This window comes from Mercenaria mercenaria, chromosome 17 (genome assembly GCF_021730395.1).
Source record: "Mercenaria mercenaria strain notata chromosome 17, MADL_Memer_1, whole genome shotgun sequence".
Classification (NCBI taxonomy): Eukaryota; Metazoa; Mollusca; class Bivalvia; order Venerida; family Veneridae; genus Mercenaria; species Mercenaria mercenaria.
The window spans coordinates 48,874,906-48,898,536 of NC_069377.1; the positions used below are offsets into that span (position 1 = coordinate 48,874,906).

A 23,631-nucleotide genomic window follows, 5' to 3' on the forward strand; every position below is an offset into this window, starting at 1 on the left:
ACGACGTCATACTCAAAACTGGATCATGTGGGAAGAGGTGAGCGATTCAGGACCATCATGGTCCTCTTGTTTTTGGCCCTGCTCTGCAATGTTTATATTTACGGACATGTAGTAAACTACCACTATTTTGGAACTATTAAATATTATAAATTAATTGCTAGATTTACGTCCGATGCATTATTACCCAATTTACATCACACATTTCTCGGCAGAAAACATGTTCAGCAGCTTGTAAATCTAGATGCAGACGCGCATTCAACAACAGGCATGTACGGAACTTTCTTTCATGATTTGAAACCATTTATATTTTATCAATCATGTGCAAAAACACATTTTAGCAACATAAAATCAGTAAATCTATAATAGTTTTTAGCTCGACTATTCGAAGAATAGTCTAGCTATTCTACTCAACCTGGCGTCGGCGTCACACCTTGGTTAAGTTTTTGCATGCAAGTACATACAGCTATCATTTAAAGGCATATAGCTTTGAAACTTATTTATTCTTTTTCTAGGTCAATTACTAACCTCACTGGGTCAAGTTCCATAACTCTGACATGTATTTTGAGCAAATTATGCCCCCTTTTGCACTTAAAAAATTCTGGTTCAAGTTTTACATGCAAGTTGCTTTCTCCAAAACTAATGCAGATATTGAATTGAAACTTCACATGTGTCTTCGGGGTTATAAAACTAGTTGATAGCAGCAAGTCCCATAACTCTGACCTTCATTTTGGCCAAATTATGCCCCCTTTTGGACTTAGAAATTTCTGGTTAAAGTTTTGCGTGCAAGTACATACAGCTATTACTAAAAGGGATATAGATTTGAAACTTATTTTTTCTTTTTCTATGTCAGTAACCAACCTCACTGGGTCAAGTCACATAACTCTGACATGTATTTTGGGTAAATTATGCCCCCTTTTGGACATAGAAAATTCTGGTTAAGGTTTTACATGCAAGTTACTATCTCCAAAACTAATGCAGATATTGAATTGAAACTTCACATGTGTCTTCGGGGTTATAAAACTGGTTGATAGCAGCAAGTCCCATAACTCTGATATGCATTTTGGTCAAATTATGTCCCCTTTTGAACTTAAAACTCTTTTAATATTTAACATTTTGGGTAATATTTTCCTGCTTCTGGGACAATATTTCGAATAGTAGAGCTTGGCTGTCTTACGGACAGCTCTTGTTTAATTTGCAATACAAAAACCAGTTCTTGTTTGAAACACGATCAGATGATCAATGTGATGAACTTTATATTTGTTTCGGTTATGAATGCTTATTGTGCAAGACTATATCTCAGGTGCTACAGTTTTGACACTTTAATTGGTGCTGAATTTTCTTATTGAATATTTTACAGTTTCATTAAGTTTTGCAAATTAGGGGACTTATAATTATAGATAACGCGGTCAATGGTTAATTGGCACATGATCACTCACTAATATCCCGCGGCGTAGATTGCAGTTTCGGTAACCATGGTAGCGCTGTTCAACATGTGTAGGTTTTACATGTTAGAACAAAATGATATACTAGATCTATTCCTGTGGAAATTATGAAAAAAATTGAAAATCCATGAATTTACGTCCCCACGAAACAGCAGTTTCGCAATATGACCTATAATTGTGTGTGTGCAATGTTAAACCCATTCAGCTTGCTTACAGGTCTGTAGTTTAACCAGGTGCCCACCCATTATGAAATAATGCCTGAAGCTGGAAAGTAGCTGTATGACCTGTAATTGTCGATGTGACATTAAACCCAACCGAAACAGTGTTCTCATGAACAACATGATGAGTCTTCATCAAACTTAGTTTATAACATCATTAAAGGTCCACTCCACATTGTATTTAAATGGAGGAACTTGGCCACTTTTAGGGGCCACTGAAGCTAAAAATAGAAATACCTTTAAATGACTTATGAACAGCTTGATTAATCAGCTTCAGACATGGTCTATTGCATCATTATAAGGTTCTCTTAGAAACTTCTTAAAATGGGGGCACTTACCCCTTTTTAGCAGCCATTAGAGTTAAAAATAGAAAATTTCTACATGAACTGCTTTATGGATTTTCATCAAACTTGGTCTTTAGAGTCATTATGAGGTCCTCTTCAAAGTTTGCTCAAATGGGGTGTGCTACTTTTCTGTGGTACAAAATGGATGGTACCTCCAATTTTTAGGTGTATTTTGACATATCTGTACCTTGTAAGAATTTTTTCTTTTTGTTTTTGGTTAAAGCAGTGGTACTCAGTTGAGCGATATAGGGCCATCATGGCCCTCTTGTTAATGGTAAAACTTGTTTTCAGATCCTTTACATCATTTTGATTGTAAATGTTACTGTATATATTTATGTACATGATATATCTAATAAATACTGTTTAAACCAATGGTAAAGTGAACAAGTCGCTTCAAACAAAATAAAAGACACATCACTGTGACGCAGATTTAAGATTATGGTAAACAGATGATGATCACAGTGGTCTATTTAAGTTTCATTGATTGTAAATGGTAGATTTTGATTCAGGTGACACATGTTAGTGTAGTGGATCATATTCAATATGAATCGCAATTTTTAAGTCATTGATCCATGACTTTAACCGCAATTTAGCTTGATTTTTAAAATTAATAAATAGGCCTGAAAAGGTTTTAATGTATGTTTATACACCTGTATTACAATGTATTAACTAAGTCATGACCTAGAAAGCATTATACACATTCATCATTATTATTCACTATTATGAATATATATCAATGAAAATGGCATTGGTACATATCAGATGTCTCTATTTCAGTCAAAATATAAAAAATATACACAAAGTTTATTTCATAAAATTCATATATGTTTTGACAGCAAAGTGCTAAGGCACAGACGGACAAGCATGCTCTCATAGGTTAATTTAAAGGAAACCCCATTGCTTCATTGGCTATTTATGATGTGGTTTCCAAGGAAATCCATGTCATGTATGTAATTTTCAATTCAATGACCACAATACCAGTATAGCATTGATATTGTTTACAGCAAAACTAATGCATTGGTTGCTATAGCCCAGTTGTATTATGTTAGTAAGAATCTCTGTCATAGAAAGACATTGTTTACACTCAAAAGGCGTCACATTCTACCTGATCTTCATGAGACTTAATTAGAATGGCTGTTTAAAATCTAGGTTAAAATTGTATCTGGGTCACCTTGGAAGAAACTGTCATTTGGTCAAATGATAAAAAATCTTTATTATAACACTTTAATGACCCCCTTTATAGATCTTTGTCAGAATGTATGAAATCTGGGTCAAGTTCAAAAGTGGGTCACCTGAGGTCAAAAACTATGTCACTATGTCAAATCATTAAAAAAAACTGGTTAATGATCTGCCTGATTTACTTAAAACATGGTCAGATGTTTGTCTTTATCAGATCTAGGCCAACTTAGATACTAGATTATCTGGGGTAAGAACTAGGTCAGGTGAGCAATACAGGGCCTTCAGGGCCTGCTTGTGTTGTGTATTGACCCGCTTTTTATACCCCCACAAAACGAAGTTTGTGGGGGAGGAGTATATAGGAGTGAGCTTGGCGGTTGGTCAGTCGGTCCGTTGGTTTTCATGGTTTCCGGATGATAACTCTTGAAAGGCTTGACTGATTTAAATAATTTTTGGTACACAGGTGTAACATCAGAAAATACAGGTCAAATTCGAATTTGGGGTCAGTAGGTCAAAGGTCAAGGTCACAGTGACCCTGAACAGTAAAACGGTTTCCGGACGATAACTCATGAAAGGCTTGACTGATTTAAAAAAACTTTGGTACACAGGTGTAACATCATAAAGTTCGACTTTGAGATCTGTAGGTCAAAGGTCAAGGTCACAGTGACTCGGAACAGTTAAATGGTTTCCGGATGATAACTTGAGAACGCTTGGGCCTAGGATCATAAATTTTGGTACACAGGTGTAATATCATGAAATACAGGTCAAATTCTGCTTTGAGGTCAGTAGGTAAAAGGTCAAGGTCACAATGACTCAGAACAGTTAAATGGTTTCCAGATGATAACTTGAGAACGCTTGGGCCTATAATCATAAATTTTGGTACACAAGTGTAATATCATGAAATACAGGTCAAGATCTGCTTTGAGGTCAGTAGGTCAAAGGTCAAGGTCACTATGACTCGGAACAGTTAAACGGTTTCCAGATGATAACTTGAGAACGCTTAGGTCTAGGATCATAAATTTTTGTACACAGGTGTAACATGATTGAATACAGGTAAAGTTCGACATTGAGGCTAGTAGGTCAAAGGTCAAGGTCACAGTAACACGAAACAGTTAATCGGTCTCCAGATGATAACTTGAGAATGCTTGGGCCTAGGATCATGAAAATTGATCTGGAGGTTGCTTATGACCAGCAGATGACCCTTATTGATTTTGAGGTCAGTAGGTCAAAGGTCAAGGTCACAGTGATCCAGAACATTTAAACTGTTTTCGGACAATAACTTCAGAATGCTCGGGACTAGGATCACGAAACTTAATAGGGAGGTTGGTCATGACAAGCGGATGACCTGTATTAATTTGAGTTCCAAAGGTCAAAGGTCAGAGTGATCCATAACATTTAAACCTTTTTCGGACAATAACTTGAGAACGCTTGGGCCGAGGATCTTGAAACTTCATAGGGAGGTTGATCGTGACCAGCAGATGACCTCTATTGATTTTGAGGTCAGTAGGTCAAAGGTCAAATCAGTTCAGCTTTGACATTTGCTTAGTTCTGTAACAAGGCCATATTGTGGGGGTATAATTTGTCACTCCTGTGACAACTCTAGTTTGTAATTGTTTTCGCTTAAGATATTTTGCTGAATTTTGGAAATGTTACTTAAGTAAATGCACTTAGGTTGTTGGTCAGGTATAACTTAAGTTTCAGTTAAGTCAGATCCCATCTTGAACTGGCCAGTACAAGTGGGCAAGTGGCATTTTACACCTTGTAAATTGTACTGATAGATTTCATGATGAAATTCATTGGCTGACTTGTTACACTTCTAATCTTGACCCTGCTATATTTCTACAATGGACTTGTTCATCATTCAATTTTGGCATTCAAAGGGGTGTTCACTGAAAGTTTACTGACGGAATAGCCAACAGTACACTGCAAACCATGATCAGCCTGCACGCATGTGCAGGCTGATCTTGGTCTGCACTGGTTGCAAAGGCAGAAACACTTGCTACCAGCAGGCTAAAGGATAAGGACCATCAGATTCCTTAACAGCAACAACGGTCTTTGGTAGAACGGTCAAAGTAGGCCTTAAACTATTATAACTTCTAATTCTAGTGAAACTCTTGTGCTTCCAATGTAAGTTCAAGGCTTTCTAATGTGATGATATTTTTACAGCTTCATCTTCGTATAATGACAGCCAGTGACGAAGATTGTGCAGAGATTTATGAAAAATTAATGCAAGGAATTCCAGGCCTTAATGATCGCATTTTAGGTAACATTTTATATGATACTGTTACAGTGACCTTTTGTAAGCTTAATTGTGGCATCTAGGAATGTATTAATTTCTTAGATATGAATTTTTGTGTATTGTTTATCTCCATAAGCCAATAATATTTTATGAAATTGAAATAAATTTTATCTTGTTTATAGAACATAGATAGTAACTGACACATAAATAATATAGGCTCTTCTCAGGTTGAATCCTTACAGCCTCCAGATACATGTGATATAGTCAGGAATTTAGGAAGCCCTTTTGTTTATAGTAATGTAATGTAGTAATTTGCATGTTTGATCCCAAAAGATGTGAAAATTTCAACTGTTTTTATTGACTTTAAAGGTTTCTGTGAAAGTGTTCCTGGGTTTGCAGAATTAAGTAAGGAAGACAAAGAAAAGCTTGTGAAAAGATCCTATTATGACATGTGGACGGTAAGAAACTTTATAATTTTAGTTCATGGCAATTTGATGGGATGGGGGTTGGTGCTTTATGGATCAGTTGTTTAAGTTGCTGACTAAATAATTTGCATCGATGCACCTCTAATACATGCACAAAGAAAAAGACAAACAAGGGGTTCATGAATGTGTGAGTGTCTTGGCTAAACCATCAAATTACTTAAATTAATTGACATTTCAAAATATATTAAATGCCTTAATAAGTCATACATGACCTCATAATTATTACATAAATTTTGTTTTTAATTTTGTGTAATTATTTCAACAACAGGGCCATTTTTCAGCAAGCCTGAGTATGGTGCTCATGATGAGCTTTTAGAATTACTGGATGGATTGTCTGTCTGCCATCCACAGTTTCTTTGAAGAACATCTCTGCCTAAACTACCAAGTCAGTTTCAAGCAAACTTCACAAGAATGTTTCTTGGGTGGTGGCCTGATTTTAAAATAATTTCAAAGGAATGTTCATTGGGTGACCACCTATCACATTCCTTAATATCATTTTGTTTAGTTAAAAAAGCATGTCCGCCATGGGGTAGGGGGAACTAGTTTTACCTGTAAACCTACCCTAACCACACACATACACACACATCATGGCCATCTTGTTTGAGAAACCTTAAATTGATTTATATTACAGTTATCATATGCGGAATATTTCCAAAATGGAGAAAGTTTTTGGATACTTCCAAGTGGTGAGATCTACTCAGCTCAGGCCATGAGGAAAATTCTCAATGATGAAATGGTTGACACTATTATGACATTTTCTGATGCTTATAACAGGCTTGAGTTCACTGACCTGGAAACAGCTTTATTTTCTGCAGTTAGACTGACCACAACAGGTAGGAAATATATTAATTTATTATATACCTATATAAATTCTGTAAAAAAATCGGCTTGTATTTCACAATTAAATATGAACAGACAGAAAAAAATCCGTATTGTACCTTTTAAATTCTGTATTGTACCTTCCGTATTGTATACTGCCGGACTACTTTCGTAAATATGCATGACCTGACACAGTTCTATAAATAGCGCATATAAAAACTTGACTTAGTTCCATTTGAATATCAATAAACATTGAAGATTTCGTTCAATAACAAAACAACAAACAAAAAGGTAGAGGTATATAATGAAAGGGTCATTATAACAGTAGCTCGATCTGGGATTTTGTATTCGGCTCTCGTGGATTTTGCAAGGTTGGATCACACTTGGCACTTGCGCGCCAAGTGAGATCTGATCTGACAAAAATCCACTCAAGCTGATAACAGCATCCCAGATTGAGCTACTGTTATAATAACCCTATTGTATTAGGTGTCAGATGATTGACTTCAAGAGTTGTTGTTGAAAATTATTCAAGTATGACATGATGGTGTCTGTTCTCAGTCCATTTGTCTGTTTGAAACTTCTTTTCCTCTGAATAACTTAACATGTTAACCTATGATCCTCAAACTGATGGGCACACTGATAATTCATGCGGGGAAGTTGGCAGTTACTTGCGGAGAACAGGTTTGTACTGGTACAGAATCCAGGAACACTGGTTAGGTTAACTGCCCGCCGTTACATGACTGAAATACTGTTGAAAAATGGCATTAAACCCAAAACAAACAAACAAAAACACATTGTCTTGAGAATCCCTTGACTTATGATTGGCAAACCAGGCACATTGCTCATGGATGAAGAATGACCTTATTGAGCTTAAAGGTCAAGTGTAAGTACAAAAAATTGTTTCTCCTCATTAACTCAAGAACCCTTCAACCTACAATCTTGACACTTGGAAGAGACATTTCTCATAGGCAGTGGATGACTGCTTTTACTGTTGAACTCTGTATGTTAAAGGTCAAGGTTACAGTGACTGTTAAATAAAAACTGTTTTCCTTTTTGAAACTACTTGACCTATAACTGCAAACTTGGCATGTACATTACAAGTAAGCATTGAATGATCCCTAATGATACTGAGGTCTGTGGGTAAAAGGTCAAGGTCACAATAAAGGAGCATTTAGTATGTACCTCTCGGCTTTCAGGATTAAGGTCGATGTCTTAATTAAGGACTGTGGTCAGCATTTTTGAGAGGACAAAGTGCTTTATTGGCCAGTTTTTGTTTACAAACATCACTTTGACAAACATATGAGATGTACTTACGAGATGTGTGTATTTTACTGAATGATGCCTGGAAACCCTTCATTGTGATGTGATATTAGAACATTCGCCCTTTTTACAGCTGTTTTTGAGGGTTTTGTCATTTTAGTAATATTTAACTTCCAGAGTATGTAGAATTGGATCAGTGGAAGAAAACTGAAAGAAACAGAAAAACACAACTAAAAATATAAGATATGAACTGCAGATTGACTGATTTTGACACACTTTGTTGCATTTTATACCAAAATGAAATCTGGTAATTGTGCCTACCTTCAAAGATGTTGGGGTATATTGTTCTGCTGTTGTTGGTTAATGTGTCAGTCTGTTGGTTGGTTGGTCCATTTATAGACAATTTGGTTCTCAGTCAATATGTTGAGAAGATTTGGGCCAACAGTAGTCAAAGTGACCTCTAGGCTGTAAATAACTAGAGAATGCTTTTGCTTCAGAATATTGCATGTGGTCAGTAGGTTTGGGGATCAGTAGGTCAAGGTCACTGACTCTTTTGAGACTAAACTTGGTTTCTTATCAACTTTCAAACTTCAGTGTATGATTCTCTATGGTTAGTAAATAACCATGTTTCTAGTGTCATAAGGTCTAAGGCTAAGGTCACTGCAAGCTGGACGATTGAAAATTACTCACACATTAACCTCCTACAGGCCACCATGTGAGGCATATGCATTTTGTCTTTTATGTTATTTTTGGACTGTCATGAAGGATGAGCATTGTTTAGTTAACAATTTTAGCTCAAGCAAAGTAGAAAGAAAACCTCTACATTAGATTTTGATGTCAGAATTCTTTTAATTATCTTCAGCTGGGACAGAGATGGAGGACCATGCTAAAGTGGAGCAGCTGCATTCACGTTTACTAGATACCCTTGTATTTGAAATAAAAAGAAATCACTATGGTAACCACATGCGACTGGTGATAGAATTGTTCAAACTTGTACCATTAATTGAGGCAATAAACAGAATTCAGGGCGAGATCATTGCCAACTTTTCTGTGAAAAGATTTCGTAAGTATTGCAGAAAATTCTTACTGTATAATGTACTATACATAATCCAAATGTTCCTCATGTGTATATTTTTCTTTGAGCATAATTCATAATTTGGGCTTGTGGATATGTGTAATATTATAAAAATCGTGTTCTTAAAACACCCGGGGCTCTGTGGCTGAATGGATATGGTGGCTGACCTCAAATTACATGCCCCTGACTTCTATAACTGTACAAAAATTTACTTCGTGTGTAGGTCCTATTAGCATGAGGAAGCCGTCTAGCTGGGTTATGGAAGGTCAGTGGTTCTACCCAGGTGCAGGTCTGTGCCTTAAACAATTCCTGGAGGGACACCTGGGGTCTTCCTTCACTGTCAAAGTCTTGAAAGCTGCCAAATGACCTAAAATTGACTGTGTCCCAGCAGCAACAACAAATCTCAAGACACCAGTACTGGCTTTCACCACAAAATGGTTGCGAGTGATTGATATACTGGTCAAGTTCCATACTCCAGTTCTCAGTTATAATGACAATGCTACCGTAAGAGTTTCACTGAAGCTGTAGATTGAATTATTTGCTCTGTAGTAGAACACCTTCGGCAGATAAATCTGTCTACAGGGCTGACTGGGCCTCTGTTGCCGAGTGGTTAAGGTCGCTGACTTCAGATACCTTGCCCTTTTTGTGGGTTTGAGCCTCACTCGGGCATTGAATTCTTCATGTGAGGAAGCCATCCAGCTGGGTTACAGAAGGTTGGTGGTTCTACCTAGGTGCCCGCTTGTGATGTAATAATGCACGGAAGGGCACCTGTCTTCCTCCACCATCAAATCTGGAAAGACGTCATATGACCTATGATTGTGTCGGTGCGATGTTAAACCCAACAAAATAAAATAACAGGGCCGACAGTCGTCTGAGTTTTGGACAGATATATATTCAGATAACCCATTGAAGAGTCAGAGGAAGTTGGATACTTTAATCACTCAGTTGAATTTTATTAGTAAAGGTCACTAAAGGTACACTGTATACTTTTATCTCAAAAACACTTGACCAGGTTGGTTTAAAATAAGCTATTGTATGATACTGTATTATAGAAGACTTGTAAAAATAGAGAGTACATGCAGAGTACATAATTATACAAAAAAAAAATCTCACCCTACATTTCTTCTTACTTCAATACTGGTGAACCTGACTTAGCAGTCACCTGTATTAAACAGTCACTTACCTTAAGCAGCCAATCAGTTAACTTCCCAGATCAATTCTTTTGTCAGTTTTAAACTTGTCTGAAGAGACCACCTGTACAAAGCAAAATGATTGTGTTGCTCCCTTGGCTGGCTGCTTGATAGAGGTTTAGCTGTAAAATCATTATGTCTCCTGCCCTTTGGGGAAGACATATTGTTTTTGCCATGTCCATCAGGCCGTCCGTCCGTCTGTCACACTTCATTTCAGATCAATAACTAGAGAACCATTTAACCTAGAACCTTCAAACTTCATAGGGTGGTAGGGCGTATAGACTAAACGACCCCTATTGTTTTTGGGATCACTCTATCAAAGGTCATGGTCACAGGGGTCTGAACATGGAAAACCATTTCCCAGAATGTTGAAACTTCATAGGATGATTGGAGATGCAGAGTAGATGACCCCTATTGATTTTGGGGTCACTCTTTTAAAGGTCGAGGTGACAGGGGCCTGAACATGGAAAACCATTTCCGATCAATAACTTGAGAACCACTTGACCCAGAATGTTGAAACTTCATAGGATGATTGGACTTATAGAGTAGATGACCCCTATTATTATTATAATTATTATCATCATACCATTTATATAGCGCCCTTTTCATGATAAACATGTTCAAAGGCGCTTTACATATAGCAAACGAAGCCACACAGGGCGCGAAATTCATCCTGTACTAGTACAGACACAGAGCGATCTGACCAGAGGGACAGAGTAAGATATAGCCCCCAGAACAGAGAGGAATCCTTTTTAGATACAGGCTTGTCCGGCTGACTTAGCCTAGTTCTTTGCAAATAGTCTGGTTCTTTAACGTGCCTGGTGTAAAGCACCGATACACGCAAAGCCATCTTTCCTGGGAAGAACCAGTACAGCCTTCTTAATTAGGTGGGAGACACTCAAGAGCATCTCAGAAATTTCCAGTGCCTGGACCATGATTCAAACCCCAGACCTCTGGATTGACCATCAAGCGTGTTACCATCGACCCACCTAATAATATGACCAAACTTTAATTTAAAAAATAAAATATCATTGTAGACAAAATCTGGAGGTCAATGCATAACCAGATTATTGATTTTGGGATCGGTTTATTAAAGGTCAAGGTGACAGGGACCAGAACATAGAAACTCATTTCCGATCAATAACTTGAGAACCATTTGACCCAGAACCTTTAAACTTAATAAGGGCGATAAGACTTACAGAGTAGATGACACCTATTGCTTTTGGGGTCACTCCATCAAAGATCAAGGTCACAGGGGCCATCTGCCTGTCATCTTACATTTAAGTAGATGACCCCTGTTATTTTTGGGGTCACTTGAGCAAAGGTCAAGGTCACAGGGGCCTGAACATGGAAAACTCTTTCTGATTAATAACTTGAGAACCGCTTAGCCCAGAATGTTGAAACTTCATAGGATGATTGGACATGCAGAGTAAATGACCCTTATAGCCTTTGAGCCACTCGATCAAAGGTCAAGGTCACAGGGGCCAGAACATGGAAAACCGTTTCCAATCTATAACTTGAGAACCACTAGGCCCAGAATGTTGAAACTTCTTGGGATGATTGGACATGCCGAGTAGATGATCCCTATTGCAGCCAACCATCGGTGTCTCTTGGGCTTTTGCTCCTGTCCCCTATTGACTAATTGCCTGTAACTACTATGCATTGGGGGAGACATGCGCTTTTCTACAAATCATCTTCTAGCCCGCCCGCTTAGCTCAGTAGGTAAGAGCATTGGTCTACGGATCTCGGGGTCGCGAGTTCGATCCTCGGGCGGGGCGTATGTTCTCCGTGACTATTTGATAAACGACATTGTGTCTGAAATCATTAGTCCTCCACCTCTGATTCATGTGGGGTAGTTGGCAGTTACTTGCGGAGAACAGGTTTGTACTGGTACAGAATCCAGGAACACTGGTTAGGTTAACTGCCCGCCGTTACATGACTGAAATACTGTTGAAAAATGGTGTTAAACCCAAAACAAACAAACGAATCATCTTCTACTTTTCTCTTCTATTTCTCCAGTTTGGAAAATTCCCCTGTTTAGGAAAATAATGCATTCCTATCACCTGTTTAATTGAACAGTATATAACTTGTAAGTGTACATTAGATTATTAGATTAAGGTCACGCAGTATGTCTATAACTTGTAAGTGTATATGAAATTATTAGATTTGTATCAAGAAGCTAAGGTCACGGCAGTATGTCTGTTAGAGAGCTAGTGTATATTTCCCAATACAAGTCTATAATCAATAATTATTGACTTCATTTGTAAAAGAGTATAGATTTCTCCACGACTGTATGTGATGTATACTTTGATATGTATATCAGGAAATATTTGTTCATGAAACTGGTCCATTATCTGGCTGAGAGAGTAAAACTTCCACAGCTAATTATGTACATGATTTGATAAAGTAAGTTTTTAAGGGGTCTTAATGCCCAATTATGGCTTCTTGTAACAGCCCCATTTTGTACAGCCTGTCATATTGTAGTGTCACTCACTTTCTGGTGGACATATTTCAGGACAAGATATTAGTATAGGTGGATTGTTCTGTGTCACATTTTGAGCTAAATAAAGAAAAAAACCTTTAAACAACTCTTTCCATGAACTGCTCCATGGATCTTCACTGACCTTGGTCTGTAGCATTGTCCTAGAATAGACCTCCCTGAAGTTTGTTCAAATTGTTCTGCTTGACTGTACAAAGTGCCACCATAGCTAATAAAGCAAAAAACTTTTAAACCTGTTCTCATAAACAGTAAGATAGATTTTTACCAAATTTGGTCAGAAGCATATTATTGAAAGGACTATATTCCAGTTTATTTCAATGGCTGCACTTGACTGCTTCTTTCTTTTTAGGATCATATCTAATGTATAATTTGATATATGATTTTCATGTTAAAGGCACTGGCCTCCAGATTGTGCGACAGCAATAAAAAAATACAAAAAAATTAGGCAGCAGGAAATTAATGCTATATTCCTCTTAAAGCTTTGAAACTTAATTACTGACAGACTGTATGTTATGGAAACACATGAGAATTAGTTGCTTTACTAATTATGTCTCCCACCACAGTGGTGTGGGAGACATATTGATTTACTCCTCTGTGTGTGTGTGTGTGTGTCTGTCACAAAGCTTGTCTGCACTCTAAGTCGAACATTTCTCATCCGATCTTCACCAAACTTGAACAAAATGTGTTTGCCAATAAGACCTCGGCCAAGTTCAATAAGTAGCCAAATTGGCCCAGGCTCTTTGGAATTATGGCCCTTGAACATAATTACTGAACCATTCATCCTAATCCCCTAGACTCATAAAAATGCTGAACCATTCATCCTAAAACTTGCTCCAAAAACCATTCATCCTAATCCCCTAGACTCATAAAAATGCTGAACCATGCATCCTAAAACTTGCTCCAAAAACCATTCATCCTGATCACCTAGACTCATAAAAATGCTGAACCATTCATTCTAAAACTTGCTCCAAAAACCAATTATCCTGATCACCTAGACTCATAAAAATGCTGAACCATTCATCCTAAAACTTGCTCCAAAAACCATTCATCCTAATCCCCTAGACTCATAAAAATGCTGAACCATTCATTCTAAAACTTGCTCCAAAAACCATTCATCCTAATCACCTAGACTCATAAAAATACTGAACCATTCATCCTAAAACTTGCTCCAAAAACCATTCATCCTAATCACCTAGACTCATAAAAATGCTGAACCATTCATTCTAAAACTTGCTCCAAAAACCAATTATCCTGATCACCTAGACTCATAAAAATACTGAACCATTCATCCTAAAACTTGCTCCAAAAACAATTCATCCTGATCACCTAGACTCATAAAAATACTGAACCATTCATCCTAAAACTTGCTCCAAAAACCATTCATCCTGATAACTAGACTCATAAAAATACTGAACCATTCATTCTAAAACTTGCTCCAAAAATTACTGAACCACTCATCCTAGTCCACCTAGACTCACTAAACACTGAACCATTCATCCTAAAACTTACTCCTGAACTGTACTTTTTTTAGCTCACCTGAGCCAAAGGCTCATGGTGAGCTTTTGTGACTGCTCAATGTCCGTCGTCCATCGTGCATAGACAGTCGTGCGTCGTCCGTCCGTCAACAATTTCTAAAAAAATCTTCTTGAAAACCACTAGGGAGAATTACACCAAACTTCACAGGAATGATCCTTGGGTGGTCCCCTTTCAAATTTGTTCAAAGAATTGAATTCCATGCAGAACTCTGGTTGCCATCATTCATGGCAACCGAAATGAAAAACTTCTTGTCCAAAACCGCAAGGCCTAGAGCCCTGATATTTGGCATGTGACATAATCTAATGGTCTTCTATGAAAATTATTCAAATTATGCCCCTAGGGTGAAAAAGGCCCCGCTCTAGGGGTCCCAAGTTTTGCATAGACTTACATGTATATAGGAAAAATCTTAAAAAATCTTCTTGTCTAAAACCACAAGACCTAGGCCTTTGATATTTGGTATGTAGCATTGCCTTGTGGTTCTCTACCAAAATTTTTCAAATTATTACCCTGGGGTAAAAAGAGGCCCTGCCCTGGGGGTCTCAAGTTTTACATAGACTTATATAGGAAATTTTTTTAAAAATCTTCTTGTCTGAAATTGTAAGGCCTAGGCTTTTGATATTTGGTATGTTGCCTTGCCTAGTGTTCCTCTACCAAATTGTTCAAATTCTGCCCATGGGATGAAAAGAGGCCCTGCCCTGTGGGGTCCCAAGTTTATATAGGAAAAAAATTAAAAATTAAAAATCTTTTTGTCCTAAAGTTCAAGGCCTAGGCCTTTGATATTTGGTGTGTAGCATTGCCTAGAGGATCTCTTGTAAGATTGTTCAAATTACCACTGGTGTGAAAAGAGGCCCCGCCCTGGGGGTCACTTGTTATATGAGTTATGTAGGAAAAAGTACTTAAAAATTATTAGATCATAGTTCCCAGACTGTTTAATTATAATTACCTGATGACCCCAAGTGATTAGGGGTCACCTGACTGTGACCTTGACCTACTGACCTACTTTCTTGTTTTTTAAGATACAGCCTTGAAATTTGGATGTTGTGTACAGTTTAGCACACATATCTTAAAACTGACTTTCTGTGACCATGAAAATGACCTACTGACCTACTTACTTTATATTTTAGCATCAGTTTGCCATTTGAAACATTTGGCTCATAATACTCAGGTGAGCGATCCAGGGTCATCATGACCCTCTTGTTACTATTCAGATGATTAGGCAGTTGTGGGAGACATGCGCTTTTCTCAAAAGCATCTCTAGTTTTTACAATGAAAATCGTAATAATCTATTATTTAAAAGCATTTCTAATGCTTTACTAGGGGTAAACTGCCTTAATTATAAATATCTATATTTAATACGCATTAATTATATAATCCTGCGTAAAACAGCAAAAAAGCTTTTATTGTTGTGGCGGCCCGGGTTCGATTCCCAACACAGGCATCCTTTTTTTCTTGATTTGGCATTCTTAAGATAGTTTACAAACAAAATCTCATATTCTAATCTTCATAATATGACTAAACTTCAGTTTTAAAGAAAGATAATTTTTAGCCAAAATCTGGAGGTCATGTTTGCCTCATAAAATGAAGTCATTATTTTTATGATTATTATTATGGAACAGTATGTGGTGACACAAATTTAGAGTCAGAAAGTCAGGGTCATTAGTGACTTACTTAGATATTCAGAAATGTACAAAGGATACCCTGAAATCCCAAAAATAAGCCGGTTTTGAAAATAAGCCGGTCTCGAAAATAAGCCACCATTTCACTACAGGCAAAAAGGGCTCATAAATAAGCTGTACTCAAAAATAAGCCGTCTGCTTTTTTGTATCAGAAATTAGCACACCATATAAGATAACAAAACCTACCAACCTGTACACACACTTTGGACTAAAAACCGCTCGAAACAATGCTAATTTTTAAAAACCTGGACAATTAAAACTTTAAATTGATAGCACAATGGGGTGTTTATCACGTATTTTGTAAGTTATTCATACTCGATGGGTGATTTAATCATAGGTGTATTTGTTTTTTATACCAGAGAAAACTTTTTAATGGGTAATTATCAGTTTGCATCCGATTTTTTTCATTCATTAGGAAATTGTAACAAAATAGTTATGTCAGAAGTTGAAGTAATCACTGATGTTTTTACTTAAAAGCAAAAGATATGACATCCGTATCTGCAATATTTTGGTACTCGAAAATACGCCGGTTTTCAAACCGTTACCGGATATATGTACTCAAAAGTAAGCCGGACTCAATAATAAGCCACCAAATCCTTACGAAAATTTAAAATAAGCTGCAGCTTATTCTCGGGATTTCAGGGTATCCAGTTTCTTGAAGAATTCTAAAGTTATACTCAGTTGAAAAGTACAGAATTTATTATGATACAAGCTGTTTCCTAATGAGGGATTAACATCTGGTGATATATCCTGAGATAACAAGTATTTATTGATATTTTACATTAATGATACTGAAAACTGTACTTAAGATTATCTTCCCACAGTTCAGTGACCATGGATATTTATTATTCAGCCATAAAAGCTACTGTTGAACTTGTTTTTAGCATCCTCTCTATATAAACAAAAGGGGTCTTTTAGTAAAGCCAGGTATTTAACTAAGGCTTCTTTAGTATGCTCCCCCTTCTAATATAGGGGGAGACATATTGTTTTTGCCCTGTCCAACTGTCTGTCTATCTGCCCGTCTGTCTGTCCTACTGTCACACTTCATTTTGGATCAATAACTGGAGAACCTTTTGACATAGAACCTTCAAACTTCATAGGGTGATAGGGCTTATAGAGTAGATGAAACATTTTATATTTGGGGTCACTTCATCAAAGGTCAAGGTCACAGGGACCACTTGAACCTGAACGTTGAAACTTCATAGCAATGTTTGAGAAAAATGCATGAGATTTATTCAGATAGAAAACTATCGCATCTGAAGCTGTTGTTGCATGTTGTGCGTAAATGCTTTGCAACTTGGCTTTGGAGTAAGATTATTCACTTGCCCAGAAGACCACCAGTCTTTGATAAGGAAATATTTTTTAAAAAAGATTGCAGAACTGGAAGCAATGTACATGTCAAAATGCTGATTTTCACATTGCTAATGGCTCATTGTCACAGGGGCAAAAATTTTCAATAAGACTTTTTGGCATTTTTTTCTAAGAAAACATTATTATTGTAATATATTTAAGTGTGTATATGTCTTAATGCACTAAACTGTATTCTAAATATGTTACTTCCACCTGTGGTTGGCATCTTGAGATGACCTCAAAAGACAAGGATCCTAATGCTAGCTTTTATTTTGTCAAAGTAGCCCCTTTTTAATAAAATTTTGCATGTAAGCAGGTTTCTCAAATACAGCTGAGACAAATGCTTTCAAACTACATACATTTCTTCAGAATCATGAAATGGCCTCATGGGGTAAGATACATAACTCAAATTATGCCCCTTTTAAAATTAGAAATTTTGGTTTAAAGTTTTTCTTGTATTTGTGGGATTCTCAAAAAGTACTTGTCTAAACGCTATCACACTTTGACATGACTTCAGCACCATTAGATGAGCCATTTGGATAGTTACTTCAGCCTAGCTTTTATTTTGTTAGAATAATGCCCCATTTTAACAAAGTAATTTTGTGCCAGTGTTGTGTTTAAACATGTTTATGAGGAATTATCTGACTATATGTTTTCAGATTCTCCACATGTATTTTGCATTACAAAATGATCTCACTTGGCAAGCATCATAACATTGGCTTACATTTTATTAAAAGTACGGTCCTTCTTCAACTTTTCAAAATTTTGCTGAAGCGTTTACAAAAATGTAAGTAACTGTTAGGTGGAAGGGCTTCAATTAGTTGAGTGTGCTGTTGTTAGACAGTTTTTGTTAGTCACAAAGTCTACACACAATCAGTCTTGACATTCTTGTCTGAGGTATTTCTCAGCAACCACTGACTTGAATTTATCAAAACTTCATGGGAAGTACCATGGCAGTACATCTGGGTCAGAGTATTAATTGCGTTTTTTTCCCCCTTTGATTTGTAGACATAACATTCAGGTAGAATTCATCCTGAGATCTTTGTTTAGGCAATTTCCAAGCAGCCACTTGTTGGAATTCAGGGGAATGTCACTGGAGCTCCACTACCAGTTACATATGTGCATATTGTCAGCACATTTATTGCAGAATTATGGCCCATTTGAATATTAGCTCTCCTGAACAGGAATTCATGGATGTGACCTATCGTGATCATTCACTGTAGGTCTTCCATCCATTGGTCATCCCTCTGTCAGCACTTTTCTTCAAATACCATCTCTGAAACCATTTGGTGAAAGTTGATGTAACTTTGTTTTGATGATTCTTTATCAAATTTGGTCAAAGAATTATATGCCATGCAGAAGACGGGTCGCCATTGCAGCAGAAAAAAAAAGCTTTAAAAATCTTCTTCCCAAAAACTACAAGGCCCAGTGCTTAGATATTTGGTGCCTAGCATTGTCTATTATTTCTCTACCAGAATTGTTCAAACTTTGCCTCAGGGGTCTGAAATGGTCCTGCCTGAGGTTCACTTTTTGTACATGGACTTACGTGCACCTAATGTCTTAATCGAGAATTCACACAGCCAGACCAGAGTTATGGCCTGTTACTTGTTCAGAATTATGCATAAAAAGGGCCTAAAAATTAGACCAAAGTTAATGAAACATTTTAGGAATATTCTTTAGCATACGAAGTTATGCACCTGAGGAGTGTTTGCGATTTCAATTGACCAGACCAGAGTTATGGACCTTGACTTAGTAAAAATATGCATAAAATATGCATACATGAACCTTAAAACTTAGGGTCATGACTCATAAAAGGAATATTATTTAGCATGTGAAGTTGTGCACCGTGGGTTTTGTTTGGGATTTCTTTTGGTCAAACTTGATTTACTTAAAACATGCATAAAGGGCATACAAGTTTGTATTGTATACATCTCAAAAAAGTATTTCACTTAAGAGTCATAAAACCTAATACGATTGTTATGTAGTGTGTGAAATTGTGCAACTGGTGTTCTGTTTGGGATTTCATACAGCCAGACTAGAGATATGGTCCTTGACTTAGTGAAAATACACATATTTGATTAATGTTTGACCTTCATTAATTAACCCATGTAAGAATATTATTCAACACATGAATTTTTGTGGTTTTGCATTGAATTTCACTCTGTAATACCAGTTTTATTGGTGTTCTGTTGGGGATTTCGCTCAGCCAGGACAGAGTATATGTTCTTGACTTAGGGAAAAGTACACATAAATGTTTGTGTTTTAAATATCTGAAACAAAAATACTTACCCAGAGTCATGAAACCATGTGCAGTGACAGGAAGTGGGTGCACCAATGTCCTAAGGACACACATCTAGTTTTATATCTTTTTGTGATAACCTTGCATCTGTTTACCTAAATTTGAATTTTAGATAGAACTTAGTGGATGTACAAAGAAAGCAAGAACCAATATCCTTTCTTGAGTGATTGCATAATAATCTTCTCCCTACCTTTATAAGCATGACTGAGGTTTGTGTTGAAATTTGTTCAAAATAAACCCTAGTTAAAAGAAGTGCAGAGCATAAGAGGTATATCTCTGTCACTTGCAGAATTTATTCTGAATTGGTACATTTCTTTAAAAAAGCTACCTGCATATTATCACTATACAAAGAACCATCAGGGGAGCATCCATCAGTCCTACTGATATCCTTGTACACAATATGCAGAAATTGGGGCAGCTTAATGAAAGAAGTTGTTTAATAAAGGTGGCTGCTAACATAAGTCTGGTATATGTATATTTTTCTCTCGGTGAAACAAATTGTCTTCCAAAGAGCAAGTCCCACATCTCAGTATGGTAATCAAAGGTTATTTTCTGTTGATTAGTGAGCCAGCTCTGAGTACTTTCAACCTGATATTATATTTTCAAGAAGATGTTGTCTCTTTTATTCAAGTTTTATTAAGGTGAAGTATAGCAATATAAGAGTATTGTTTTGCTTATTTTGATTGTAGATAAGATTTTTGTTTGTATTTTATAGAGAAGAAAGCCGCTGATGCAGGAGAAGGAGGTCAGAGATCAGAAGAACCAGTCAAGCCAGTAGAGGTTCCTAGACAGTCTGTTTGATCTTGTTCCTGAATGGTTCAGTAGTGTTTCAGAAGATACCAGGTACCAGACCCTCAACCAGACTGTCCTAAATTTGTCAAACCTATGCTGGTTCCATGTACACATGTACTTTAGGTAATGAGAAACTGGGAAACAAGTGGAGGTGTTGTTAGCAACATAAAATTGAAATGCTGTTGAACAAGATTTGAGAGGCAGATGTTGTTTAAGTACTTTATGTGATTGTAAAGGTTGTTTCAAGTTTCATGCGCAAAATGCTAGGGTGAATGCTCAATGACGGTTGTACCAATGTATAGACATCTCTTCATACAAGAACACCCTCTCATTGCAATGAACCAATTATTCAGTGTCAGCAAGAATAATTGAAACACTCCTGCGGCCATTATAAATATAGCCGCATGAAAAGTTTGTAGGTAAAACAACAATAATTGTGTTAATTAATGATACAGCTGCTCATTTTGTGCATAAATGGCACTTGCAAGGTATTAATGTGCTATTTACATGTTCATTATATTAAATATCCCAGAAATAAAAGGTTGTAAGTGAAAAACAGTACTTGTGTGAAAGCAGGAAAAGTTGTATATTTTCATAATTTTGTTTTTACAAATTTCTCACATGAACTAGTCCTAGCCACATTTGTGCAACCGCATTACTAAAGCTTTTAAACACTGACAAGACCAACTTTGTTATATTTATTGACCTGAGGTTATTAAAAAAATATACATATACCTTTTTACAAATGTTGTAATGAAAGACATTTTAGCTATATATTTTTGCATGTAGTAGTTTATAGTATGCAATTCTACGAGGTAGTAAGTGGCATTTTGACTGTTCTTTTTGTTTTTCAGTAAATATTTTGAAAATTGAAAATTCATTGGTGATAAGTGCCATGTAGGGGGTTTTATGAAGGAAATGCCATATTTTGTTGTATTTTGTTCAATAAACTAGGTCTAAGAATTTAATTCAGTTTCAGGAAAGATGTAGGTCATGATAGGTTGTAAGTAAAACATGGATGTTAATATGGCTTGACAGATTTAAATATATTTTGGTACACAGGTGTAACATCATAAAATACAGGTAAAGTTCAACTTTGCCTACAAACCACCATTTTTGACATAGTTATGGCCCCTTTTCCATCTTAAAAATTGCCAGACTCATGGTTTCCGGACAATAACTTATGAAAAGCTTGACAGATTTAAATAAATTTTGGTACACTGTGTAACATCATAAAATACAGGTCAAGTTCGACTTTGCCTACAAACCACCATTCTTTGACTTAGTTAATGCCCCTTTCCAACATGAAATTGCACGTTCTTGTGGCCATTTCTTACTTCTGTGACAAGGCCGTATTTTGGTGGTAATATTCGTCACTCCAATGACAGTTCTAGTTTTTTTTTTAAATCTAGGTAAATATTAGATTCTTTATAGTTGTACTTTTTGGTTAATAGTAGTTTGTGATTTTTGAAAGTAATGTATTTCATGCAAAAATGCTTTATATTACACTTGAGATAATTATGAATAAGGCAAGAACTGAACTATTGTATGTTTTGCATCTATGCAGTATCATGACATCATTGTCTGTTTACGATGTAAATTTTTTGTGCTATTGTCATGGCCTTTTTGGGCCGGTTGTTATGAAACATCAAGCCATACAAAAAACATGAAAGTTTCTAGCACAAATTTTTACTATTTATAGGTGCTTATGATACCGGTAGTCATTTGAAGGTGTGCATTTAATTATGTCGGAAAGTACAGCAAGTTGCTGTATTATCTAGAAAATAGCTTGTGTTTTTATTTAATAAAATAACAAGCACATCTGGGAGTGTTAAAATATATATATATGTTCAGAAGTTGTTCTAAGGAAGTTCTTTATTAAACATTGTATTTAATAGGGAGGAGAAATCTGTTTTTGCGGAGAGCTGAAAGTATTTGTCCTTCATTTGTGTCTTGAGGTAGTTTTGCATGTATGAAAACTCAGAAGTCGTGGTGTAATATCATTTATCCCAATAACATATGATAAAACTTGGTGTGAGGAAAAGTAAATCATTCCATAAATAACAACTTGAGTTTTAAATGAGACATCATGGAATATAAATTTCTTTCTAAAGATTAGATATAATATAATTGTGAAATAGTCATAATTATAAGCAGCCTGTAATTTGAAAATGTCTTAAACACAAGACTTATACATTTATTTTTGCCACACAGTATAAAATATGAGGTTTCATAATGTACTCAGAATGATGACTTTCCATTACGAAAACCCAGTTGAGCTAAAAATATGTTCAAATTTGTCTACCATATCATTCAGCACACAAGTTCACAACTGGATTTTTTTTATTTTGATCAATTTTTTTTTAATATATTCTGAAGTTTTGATAAAATCAAGGTTTAATCAAATTTTGCTCGGTATAAAAAATTTTGATCAGAACATAATACTACCCTGTCAGAAGTTATAGGGTGTTTGCACCTGCAGACTATTTTATTTCTGTAGGTAAATTAAATTTTGATCCTTACATGCACAGCTACCTTAAAGGTATTGTATGTGGTTTTTGTTTTTCAAGATTTACTTACTGTAGTTATTTACTGTCAGGAAATCAAAGCAAATATTGAAATGTCTTATTGTTTTCAATATGCCAGCTGCTGTGTTTATTATGTTGTTGACCTCATTAAAGGCAATAAATTCTGAGCTATCTTTTGAACCAAATTATAATAGAAGTATTGAAGAATATTATAGAGGTATCCTATGAAGAGCAAATATTTACTTTCGTTACTGTAAATTACTGTGTTGTATTTATTATGTCTCCCACCACACAGTGGTGTGGGAGACATATTGATTTACTCCAGTCTGTCTGTCTGTGTGTGTGTGTGTCTGTCACAAAGCTTGTCTGCACTCTAAGTCAAACATTTCTCATCCGATCTTCACCAAACTTGAACAAAATGTGTTTGACCATAAGACCTCGGCCAAGTTCGATAACTAGCCAAATCCGCCCAGGCACTTTTGAATTATGGCCCTTGAATTACTGATTGGGTCCATTCATCAAAGCCATCGAGAGAAACTAGACATTTTTCAATGGGGTCCACTCATCAAAGCCATCGAGAGAAACTAGACATTTTTCAATGGGGTCCACTCATCAAAGCCATCGAGAGAAACTAGACATTTTTCAATGGGGCAGTTGTGGGAGACATGCGCTTTTCTCAAAAGCATCTCTAGTTTTATTTGT

The 23,631-nt window shown here is 36.3% G+C and overlaps 1 protein-coding gene across 1 annotated transcript in view; it reads left to right on the forward strand.

The window, feature by feature from the left end:
* Nucleotides 1–23,242, forward strand: part of LOC123536937 (uncharacterized) — a 29,550-nt gene extending 6,308 nt beyond the window's left edge. Inside the window, exons 2-6 of the mRNA XM_053528110.1 lie at nucleotides 5,347–5,443; nucleotides 5,789–5,877; nucleotides 6,536–6,737; nucleotides 8,846–9,046; nucleotides 20,325–23,242. Coding sequence (XP_053384085.1) covers nucleotides 5,347–5,443; nucleotides 5,789–5,877; nucleotides 6,536–6,737; nucleotides 8,846–9,046; nucleotides 20,325–20,410 — 675 coding nt within the window. The 3' untranslated portion in view covers nucleotides 20,411–23,242. The remainder of the gene's footprint in view (nucleotides 1–5,346; nucleotides 5,444–5,788; nucleotides 5,878–6,535; nucleotides 6,738–8,845; nucleotides 9,047–20,324) is intronic.
* Nucleotides 23,243–23,631: the final 389 nt, after the last annotated feature.